The sequence below is a fragment of the Acanthaster planci genome, linkage group LG02 (genome assembly GCF_054643075.1).
Source record: "Acanthaster planci isolate LZ-2023a linkage group LG02, COTS_SCS, whole genome shotgun sequence".
NCBI lineage: Eukaryota > Metazoa > Echinodermata > Asteroidea > Valvatida > Acanthasteridae > Acanthaster > Acanthaster planci.
The window spans coordinates 4,004,279-4,015,712 of NC_141778.1; the positions used below are offsets into that span (position 1 = coordinate 4,004,279).

General features: G+C 44.0%; 1 protein-coding gene across 2 annotated transcripts; it reads right to left on the reverse strand.

Annotated features, from left to right (window-relative positions):
* Positions 1–4,249: 4,249 nt before the first annotated feature.
* LOC110975321 (hairy/enhancer-of-split related with YRPW motif protein 1-like) lies at positions 4,250–10,469 on the reverse strand. 2 transcript variants are annotated; one of them, XM_022227714.2, is made up of 5 exons: positions 10,118–10,469; positions 9,514–9,562; positions 7,987–8,070; positions 6,653–6,734; positions 4,250–6,182 (listed from the first exon to the last, which is right to left on the reverse strand). In XM_022227714.2, exons 1-5 carry the CDS (start codon positions 10,174–10,176, stop codon positions 5,506–5,508), a joined length of 951 nt encoding a protein of 316 aa, XP_022083406.1. In that variant the 5' UTR covers positions 10,177–10,469; the 3' UTR covers positions 4,250–5,505. The 2 variants fall into 2 exon arrangements, with proteins under 2 accessions (XP_022083406.1, XP_022083405.2); XM_022227713.2 differs by having other exon boundaries at positions 6,662–6,734; positions 10,118–10,468.
* Between the last annotated feature and the right edge of the window lie 965 nt (positions 10,470–11,434).

The window sequence follows — 11,434 nt, forward strand, 5'->3', positions numbered from 1 at the left end:
GTAATGTCATCTTGATGAGCACAGACTCTTAATAGGGGAGGTCCCTTCCCCCAAATATAACAAATACGGAACAGTAACAGTAATCGTAGGAACCGCACCTGCATCTCTTGAGCTGATTTGAATGTATCCTTCTGCCCACGCATTAGGCTTATCGATGTGACAAAGTCTTTGTCCTACGAAAAACCCATTTTCCAATTGACTAACTTTGCTTCATTGTTTGCGGATCCAAACATCACGGGCAAGTTGTTTTTTCCTCCATTAATTGTTTGCATGTTGGTGACGGCCATGCTCGAAAATTCATGTGCGCCGTCTTGTGGCTCATGTTCATTATGGATATGAATTGCCGTAAATGTTCCGAAAATTTATTTGCCAGGTGGTTGCCTCTTTAGCCTAATATTTCAGAAATAATGCCACATTCGTAATGGATTCCTTTTCATAAGTTAGACAGTGCATATTCACCTCCCCAGCGAGCTGCATCACAAAGTTTTATAGACAGGTCTTCAGGGGTTACCCTTTGCTTGTGCCCTAAGGATTGGGTTAAGCCGCTCTGTAAATTTCAAAAAAAAAATATGTATATTGTACGACTGTTTGCAGATCCCGTAATGCAAACCTCAGACTGGTATGTTTTGGTGTAAGGGACAATAATTTCTAAACAGTGATACAGTGGCTCCATATTCCTGTCAGTGTGATCATAATGCTGAATAGTGTCTGGGGTGGTTCTGGCAATCCAGTTTTATAAACACAGCCTTTGTTATGTGAGTTGCAGGTTTGGGGCCCTTGAAGGCTAAGAGGAAATTTCGAGGGGAAAAAAATGGCCCAAATATATAAATAACTCTTCTCTTTCCCTTTAAGTGGCGGGTTGACTGAATTGCTTGTGCTTTCGACTCCTTGCAACCAAAAGGACAAATTCTACTGGTTTTCAAAGACTTTGAAAACTGAACTCCTGGGAGAGTGTGTACCGACGAGGCACAAGACGGTTCTGCGCCTATTTGCCGCCACACACGAAGTGTTGACTATAGCTTCCTCCACGGTGACTTTGTAATGGAATTAATCGACAAAATCGGCGACTTTTGATGAAATGGTCCTACTGCGATGAGTTGTAGAGGTAGGGTGTTCATGGGAGTTTATAAAGGTCACCAAATTCACAGCAAAAGGGCAACAGCTATATTGAGTGTCGTCGTCATCAGAGCCCGACGTGAATCACTATCCACAGAGAGAACAATGCACCATCTGCGGTCCTGCAACGGACTTCGAGAACGCAGGCACTAATTGATAAGAGAGTTTGAACAATTATTGCCGAGTGTGTGGGTGGGAGCATGTTTGCACGGAGGGCACGAGTGGGCGGGCAAACTAACAACCATTTAGAGGCTATTTTTCGTCGAATTCGAGTAGCTTTTGCGAGTAGCAACTGTACAGAATCTGACAAGTTTGTCTTGCATGAATGTGATATAAACGGTTGGCAAAGCATTTGCCTTCAGTTATTTGGATTGCCGTCACTATATTGTGTCAGTTTCAACTGTAAATATGTTTTAATACTTTCGCGTGTACCGCCACTCAACGAGGTTCTCCTTTTTTTAATGAAATTTATCATACCACTGGACCCATTAAAGTTACAGATTTTAACTTCCAGAGGTTTCCGAAACATGGCCGGCTGTCAGTACAAAAGCAAAAGTCACGTAGGCCTATAGGCCCTATAGCTTGGTGGCGCTATCACATACTCATACTAAATCATTAGATAATTGTAGCCACTGGATGGATTCTGTATCACGAATATAGGGCTAAGTATTTGAGGCAAAATATTTTGCGAGCCGAAGGTGAGGTTTCTACAACCCATGGCCGCTCACCACCACCAGCACCGGCACCACCTCCACCACCACAACAACAAGAAGTTGGAGATTGACCCCATTCCGTTTCGAATGGTTTACCAAGTCGTTGCTAATTAGTGTCTCCTGGACCTTCGTCCAGCCCCGGAAAAAACGCGAGGCTTATTGGTGTAGATCTGTGCATGGTTTCACCCAATAATCAACTGGCATAACCGTACGCCCAAAAGTAACACAATTGCATGTATGCGACATAATCAGCCCCGGCCAAAATGGCGGTGACCCTTGAGCATTCCACATGGTATGGAATTATATCTTTTGTTCAGTGCATAATATCCCTGCACATCATCGAACAAGTGGTTCGTTGCGGGGGAAAAAACTATTACAACTCAAGGCTAGTTTAATACTTTAAGTAATTATGTTTTCATTTTTAATATATTAAATTCCTCAGAGCTAGAATGATGACTACAGCTTGACACCAGTTGAGTGCCTGCTGACATTATATGACGCACTTGAGCTTGTTCTGTCTTGTGTGTCTGACCTCCCTCCCGTGGGAAATTGATTGACGAGTTGAACGACAGCGGGAACTACACCAACCACAAAGAACTGGGTTGTGTACTGTGCTTCGCTCCACTCCCTTCCCCCTCCAAACCTTGGACATCCCTGGCAGGTGGTTTCCCACAGTCCGGCCCAGCTATCCCCCCCGACAAACTCGCCGGGGTTCCAGCCTGCAACACTGGTGACCCCGCAGAGGAACAACACTGCCTTTCTGGCCGCGCGGGGTCCACCGGGGCGTGATGGCATGCCGCGACGGTGCGTTCTGCCCGGTTGACCCGGCACAAAAGGCCCGGTGAGGTTCCCACGCTCCCCCCACGCGCAAAGGCCCCATTCACCCTGCTGGAGCTGTTGCTTGTCGCGAGAGCAGACACCGGCAGAAAAAAAATAATAAATAACTCCTCTGTTTTTACACCCCCAAAAGATCCATGCCACCCTGGGTGGAACACCATTGTACTCCCAAACCGGTTTAAAAAGAAATATTCTTAAATTTATCATCCCAAATAAGATGTGGAGCTGAGCCTGACAGTTGTCGCAGTGGGTGTTCCATGTTCCCAATGAGTCCATTCTCCTCGTTCGATTTTTTGCGGGAGACATTCATAGGATAGTAGTTTTTGAGTGAGTGGAAGCAATGGGCAGAGTAGGCCTAAGCGTGCTGGTACAAGTTTCTGCATAATGTAGAGGCTCCTTTATTCCAGTTTTTCAAAGATATAACTGGGTCAAACTGGTCATATTGCCTTGGGCGGCATCTGGGATCGTTCCATTAGAGAAAGAGCAGCAATTACCATCACTCTGATCATTGAGCGAATGATCGCTTTGCATGTCGGTCGACCTTCTGATGGATTTAATGAAGTCTGTGGAAGTCTCCCCAAGTTATTTGAGAGGCGTGCGTTGGGAGGCAGGAGTTGTAAATTGACATGAAGGATAGGAAAGCGATGCATAATTCATTTCAAATTCACGAAACACAATGAAAGTGGGTGGATTCCTCCGACAATAATGTCAAGACTGTCAAAAATCAGTGAGGGAAGGTTGACCCCCCACCATCCGCTCATTTTGTCAGGGGCCTACGTGTGAAGGTTGGACGACCTGACAACTAGGAGTTTTGTTTTGCGTCTACCATTAAGGACAACATAAAGGGAATAAATGCATCACAGTCGGCGTCAACTACATTTAGTACCCCCACCCCACTGTGCGAAAAAAGTTCCCGAAACCTCGCCAGCAAAAAATCCTTAATCTGCCCCGGACTGGAGTTTTGCCACATTGGTAGCTCCCCCATAACCCGTTTTCGAAGCAATATAATCTAATATCGAATTTCCCCCTCCGTTTTGGGGGATCTTGAAAATCCTTCAGCGCCGAATATGGAAGAAAGTGTCGAGGATTCTTTTTAGCAAACCTAATCTCACCAAGCCGGAACTATTGAGGCATTGTGAAATTTGTCACCAGTTTGGATCTAGATGTATATGCATAACTTTTCAATAGAGCAAGTTTGTTGAATGAAATTCCCACGCGAGACAGACCAGAGAGCTGCTAGTTCTCTGCAGCTCATGATTACTCTAGCACCGGTAATGTACGCCCAGAACACCGAAAGGAAGTCCTAATTTCTGCAAAAGGTTCTGGAGAAATAGGGATTGTTACAGGTTAGAATTGTGTTTCAAATGAAGGAAATGTTTGGCAAAAAAAGTAGTTCCAAAGGTCAAAACCAGCTTGTAACTCTCTCTCTCTCTCTCTTGTTTTCTCAACAAAAGCAACCCCCCAAAAATTAAAAGCCAGATTAAATCGTCATTCATGGCGGGAACAAATTTGGCAGTGGGTAGGTAGTCTCAGTCGAAAATATCATCGGGGAGGAATTCCCATAAAACACGCACATGGTAGCATTCATTTTATTTCAAATTTTAATCTTGCATTTCAGCGTTTTCGATATAAAAAATCATTTTATTAAACAAAAACACATACAAACAAACAAAATCATTTTTATACTGTCTAAAACTGCAACAATATCGCACGCAACGCTCAAATATTTATATCGGGCAGTTTTAAACCTGCGAAGGTTGTACTTCTTATTTGTGTGTTTTAGGACATTTTCTATAACCCCTTCGCTGCATTAACGCCAAATAGAACTTTATACCAGCGGTAAACTGTCAGTGGGACATCTTCTACCCGTCTCGACATGGTCACTATAAATATACTCACTTTGATTACCGACAGTTTGAGTTGAGGTGTATCTTTTCAAGTCTGTTACTTTTATCTCAAGAGGTCCTTTCTCGTATCATATCAAAAGAGTTAAATAAATAATGTATTTACAGAATGGTACAAAACATTACAAACAGAAATTTATAATAAACATCCAACTGAATACCTCCACGTTGCCATGGCAACAGTACTGACAATGAATAGCCACACATTTCCTTAGTGTGAAAGAGATAAATAGATGACGTTCCGTCAGGATAAAATATTAATGAAGCAATGGGTCGTCGAAATGGAATGTAATAATTTAATAAATTAATCAGGGATATCACTAAATAACGAATTAACGAATAATTTAGCATTCCTATTGGTACGAAATGCATTTAATAAAAATCAAAGCAAATTGCATTGCATTATTGGAGGCACAATTCGAAGGTAGCACTCGAAAATGACTCTATTTTAAGTCTAATTCACGCATTTTCTACCTTCTATAAACCCTAAACGTCGTAGCAACATATCTATGCAAAACAACAGGAACTGTTTTCAAACTTTTTGTAAATGTTGACAATCTTTGGCTTTCTCTTTTGAAAGCACCGCGTTTTATAAACATGCGATGAAAAAAGAGGCATACAATGACAAAAAAAATTGGGCTGTTTTCACTTCGGAGATTTAACTGCAAACGAAGTGAACTGCAAGGCTTATAAACTCTGCTGGGTCTATTGTATAAATACAGAGTGATGGTAGTGTGAGGAAAATACAAAAAGAGCACAGACAATCAAATTAAAAAGACTCGAATTCAAAAATGTTACAGGCACTCCAAAAGGTGACCTTTGACCTGGAGATGATTCTCATTCGTGCGATAGATGTTAACATGAGAGACTCGCCTTGTAAAGGTCACGACTTTAGGAAGACTTCCGACGGAGTTCGGAGTTCATGAGGTTGAAATTTAGTATGCCATCTCCGCTCCCCAGGGGCGGTAGGGTTTAGACACGAGGGTGCTGTGGGTCATGTGGGAGGAGCTTGTCGGACTGAAGCCATTCGGGGAGAGAACTGGCAGACTGTTATACGTAACCCCCGGGTACTGCGTGTGGAGGCTCTGGATGGGCGCTACCGGCGGCGAGATTTGGGTAGACACCGAGGAGTTGATGGGGACCGAGGCACCCGTAGAGGGCGGCACGGGCAGCCGAGTGTGGCAAGAGGTCAGCGACGACGCCTCCTGGCTGGAGCTGGTGATCATGGGGATCATCTGCCGGCTAGGGGTGGAGGTGTCCGTGATCTGGACCCCGGAGGGGATGGAGGTGCCGTGGGAGGGCTCGGCCGTGACAGCGTGCTGCTGGCCGTGAGGCAGGACACCGGTCTGACCGTGGGCGGCGGCGTGGGAGCTGAACTGCGAGTGCGGATGGCCAGGGACCGAGTAGTGCTGACGGGACTGGAACTCCCGCTGGGCCATGTAGCACTGGAGGTGACTCATGAGGCGAAGGCGTAGCGGGTCCTGGATGTCCATTCCCTCCACGGTGACCATGTAGCGTGCTACCTCGGAGGCACATTCACGGAACCCAAGCACACGGTAATCCATGGCGTAGGCGTGCGCATCGCCATACGGATGAAAGGAGCCATCGATACCTGAAGAATATCAGAACAGTGAAAATTTAATCACAACCAAAGCCTACTTACGCAAGTTGGCCATTCGTGGAACTGAGAGAGGGTTCAAAAACCAATCAGTTGTTTTAAAATAAAACTGTGACTTTTGCGGCCACATGGGTTTCACACCGTGGGAGAAACTTGAAAAACATCGTGAACATGTATTAGAAGAGTTCAGAGATTTATATCAAATTTTTGACATTTTGTTAAGACTACAAGACCCCCAAGGTGTTTTAACCGCCTTAAAAAATGCCAACTTTTAAGACGGATTAATTAATGGATTTGCTGCTGAATAAGATATAAAATTGTTATACAGTGAATAAGCTTCTGGTATTTCATGTGTAAAATAATTTTAAGCTTGAAGTTTAGGAAAATAATTTTTTTTTCATGTCAAATGGGGCTTAGGGGAGTGTGTTTAAATTAAAGAATATAAATTGATTCGGTTTTCTTACCATGCTTACCTTTGGCGTGCAGGTACTTCAGATGGTCCACTGTCATCTGCAGGATCTCGGCCTTCTCGAGCTTTGCTGAGCCCTGTGGATAAGTAGGAAAAAATACATAAGTTCAAGATTTATTTATTCAAAGTTGGGTAACTTCGTGTCAATTAGCCACACATGTATATAAGAATTCTTCTCATCTTGTTCCAGTGACTGAATAAATTAACCTGTTGAATATGTTGCATTGGTTAAATTTCTTATACTGGATGGATGGGGTGGGGGCCTCTTGAAATCGATAAAAAGCCTGTCTTCAGCGAACCATTTTATTAGGATCTATGATTAAGCTTTAGCATTCGCTGCTGTGATCACACCCTGGCCCCATGTTAACCACTTTGTAATCATTTCTTGTGATTAAAGGTTCGCATGATTAATTGCCCGGCTGGGTCCATTGTCCCCCGCCGGCCCGGACACCATTGTTTCCACCCGGGCCCCGCAGGCGAGGGCCGCATTGGAGGTGCTGCCGCCCGGCGGTGTGTCAGCTCCCCGTGTACCCGTGGAAAACTCCCCCGAGCCGGGCTCTCACATGAAAAATTCATGAGCCGCCTGGAGTGGGCATTGTGTGAGGGCCATTTAGTTTGCGTTTAACTATCATTCAGGATACAATGGGCGGGGGTGGGGACGTGGGGGGGGGGAACAGCCTTGTGGAAGCCGTGATTGCTAACGCAACCGTTTAATGACAACCGTGGGACGTGTACTCATACTACGGGCGAGACTTGTGTGCTAGAAAGGGGGTCAGCCGCCCTGACACTTACGGGGCTAGTGTGTTTTGTCACCATGTTCACACGATTTAATTGTTCACCATGAGAGCCACTTGGAAAAGATGTATTATTTATCCAAGACAAGCAACATAGTATTTGGTTGGTCGACCCTTCCTCTTTATTTCCGAGTAGTCAAGAGTAAATATTTGCACACTGCGCACATGTTTGTTTTTTAGAAATTGTACTTGTCTTGATAAAGGCATGCCCCTATTCGTCGAATTAAAACCAAATGATAACTAACTGAGTACTTTCGATGAAACAAAAGAAAGTCACTTTACTTTTCAGCCCCTCTCTTTCTCTCTCCCTTGTGTTCCTTTTTGTCTTGAAAAAAAAATTAGCAAAAAGACAATGTAGGAAACCACTACGACAGTCCAGCACAATTAACGCAAACTATTAACAGCTCGGACAGCTAGCAAAAAAGTATTCATCTAACACGCATGGCGAATCCATTTTCAGGTTGGGCTGGTTTTCCACAAAGTAGATTAATATTGAGAAACTAATGGATATTATTCCAAATGAAAGTCAAATTACCTGTTTCTCATAAGCTGCGGGTACGAGGCGTCGCAGCTCGGTGAGACTATTGTTGATACGATCCCGCCGACGCTTCTCAATGATCTTAGCAGAAAACAATACGAAATCACAGTCAAACTTTGTTCTTATGTCTGAAGAAATATCTGATTATGGATGGATTGCGGTAAAACCTAATTGCTTGTGAGAGCCAAGGCTTCCCTCTGCGTTAAGATTATACGGGAGTTGTATATTACAGAGTTACAGGAGTGGTTGAGTGGGTCGTTAAAGTTCCGCTGCTATTCAGTAAACTTTAAATGCTAACCCAACCGCAGCGTGGGCGTGTCAGGTTCTGATTGTAAACAGACCTCCTCAGTGGTGGTGTGGGTGGTGGTGGGGGGGGGGCAAATGGGAATTTTTTTCTGATTGTTTTTAACTTCCTCGAGAGCTGCTATTACCGTTCTTAAGTGTTGGAACTTTCACTTTCTTTTTAGAAATGACACCCCCGGCCCCCCGCAAAGTTTTCCCGCCACCCCGTCCCCCGCTGAATATGCCACTGCAGGGCAATAAGATTTCACAAGAGCACCAAGAAGAAATCAACTTCATGGATATGCCAAGCAGCGTACATATGCCCAGCACTAAGGATTTGGGCTGATCTAAGCAGTATGGCCATGGAAACTGAAACCAAGTAATATACATGTCGTTCTTGCGACTCCATGTGACGTCGATTGCAGAATGTACAGAGGCTAATGATTCCCTTATGGCACTTTTCTGAAATGGGCCGCCCGATTGAGAAAGCCGTGACCATAGCAGACCTGCCAACATGAAACTCTCCTTCCTGAGGTCAGGCATTACCTCACAAAAAATTTAACTGAAGTGAGGGCTCATTCAAATACCTTTTAATCAATTGTGTGGTAATACCTGACCTTAGGAAGGGGTATGGCAAGGTTGGCAGGTCTGCCATAGTTATCAGCGTATCGGTTAAGGTTGCTCTCCCTTTTTAAAACTTTCATTTGAAATTCGGACCTTGTCAAATACAGTGCCTCTTATAACCCCAATGGGGGTGCCTCAGGTGCGTATGTACGTGTTCATTATCTGGTGTTAAAGTCAGTCAAGCCATGGACATTAAAGGGCGATAAATTCATTCTTCATAGAGTCTAAATTTCAATTGTTACGCAACACCAGCACATATATTTTCAGGTTTAACAGAACAATCAGGAACGAATTTTGAAAGTTCAGACTGTTGAAAGATATTAAAGCCCAAATCTGGCTTGGAAGCTTCCAAAATACATAAATCCTAGGTGCCAACGCACTTTTCGACTCCAGATTATAACTGAAATGAATACCTTTAGGCCTATTTCCAAATACAAAGGTTCGGGGGAACGTTTGCATAAACAAAATCAACAGTAAACAAGGTTGTTGAAGTCAAAGTTATTCACAGCTGGTCACACACATCATAATATGATCACTAATTATATATACTAAGTAATAGACTGGATTTGGCGATAATTGGCGACAGAAACAATCGAAAAAAAGTGTCACAACACTCACCCCTCTTCGCTTCTTGCGGGCAGTCACCGGGCATGACTGACTTGGTGATCTAAATAGGTTTAAAAAAAATTGGGATTCTTACTACATTTATTAAAACTTTTTCAAATCAGTGAACAGTCGAGATGAGATGCAGTCAGTGGGCGGGCCAATTTAGCAATTTAGCTCAAGAATTGCGAAGTATCGCTCTCCAAGCTGTCACGTGATCGAGACCACCTGATCCCGCTCCAAGATTAATCTCATCAGGCAATTTCATCTACCAGTGGTTACGTATGCCACATTTACATCGAGTAAGAGTGAATGAAGTTACAAACAAATACATGAATTATGTAAACTACTTACGTAAGATTTAAACAATTATTATCTCTTTTGACAGGGAGGAATTTTAAACAGGAAAAAAATCATAATTTTGGAAGCATTGATTTTGGTTTGGCAGTTACCATCAACTGTCATAGTAACTCACTGAAAATATCATTGAAACCATCAGTGAAACTTTTTCAACACACATCTGGAACAATTCCTCAAGAGATTAGATGATAAAGTTCCCCTTTTCATCAAAGGTCAGTATTTTTGCATTTTGGAGAACGTAAATAAAGTAAAGACTCACCCTTTGATTGAGTCGTCGAAAATCTCGTCCGTATCAGAATCGCTCAGTGTCCTCTTCATAATGCCTCGCTGGTTTTTCCCCTTTAAAAAATTAACAAAGTAGATTAACTTGGAAGAAGATGCTGAGAGCACTGAGGAACTTGTTGATTCTTTGTGGCTGTGAAGTCCAAGCAAGCAACAGATGGAAGGCGTTGACACTGGTTAAGGAAGGAACTGGCGCGAGCAGCGGACTAGGCCAACAAAAACACGTCCTCTCGGCAACGGCCGTAAGTCACGAATGAGGAGCTCTGTTCCCACGCTCCTGTTCAAAAAGTCCATGCGACTGGCAAAGGGTCGCCCCTGTGAGGTAAAAAAAGAAAGAGGGGGAAGAAAACCCTACATTTTACACAACACCCAGCGGGACCAATTGTCTGTTGATTGACAACCGTGCGGCACTCGCACGGTCACCGTCACCCCTTAAGACGGCACACGCCATTGGCTAATGCCACCAGGCCGTCATCGGTCATTCCCCTGGCGGTTTCTTTTCCCCCACGCTCCTCTTTTGTAAGGCGTACCAATTTAAATGGTGGCCTCCAAAATAAAAAGCACTTGCTTCAGTTTTGTTTACCGTTTATATGTAAATAGTTTTCCATGTATCTGCAAAAAATCTGTGAGCCGCATGGAGTAATTTCATCTTTCTTTTTATTTAACTTTGTCAAGTACCGAGAGAATTGTTTTCAAAGGAATACTCAAAAGGACAATCCAAGAATACTGTTAACGGGCAAAACAAACCCGACTTACAAAATCCTCATTGCATGTACTGAAGTCAAAGATTTGTTCGTTTACGTAGAGATAAAAAACCAACTTGGCAGTAATGCTTAATGTCAAAGGGTGTGATAGTCTTCTGGGGTGAATAGAAACCGCGAGACATTGCTAGCGTGTGACCAGCACGCGTTGTGTTGCACCGTGGGAAAGTTGGACTCGCGTTCGCGGTCGGCCAATCACAGCTCTGCGGTCGGCTCGATTGTTTGGGACTACCGTGTGAACGGCAACCTAGGCCCGTTCCTACACGGCCATAGTGTTTGTGTGGTCATCATAGTTGCTCCACCACCACCGCGCAGCCAAAAAAGGAGGGGGGGGGTTGTCCGTCAAATTACAATTTGAGCATTCAGTGTAAATAAGTGATGTTTTATAAGGTAACCTAATGGGGATTGTCGTGATAGGGTGTTGGGTTGCATGGGGGGAAGCGGGCTATATGGGTGTGGGGGATTGGAAAGTCCCACGGCAACAAGACGACGGCGCCGTGAAATATAGTCAGCTTGCAAAAGCTGCGGGGCAG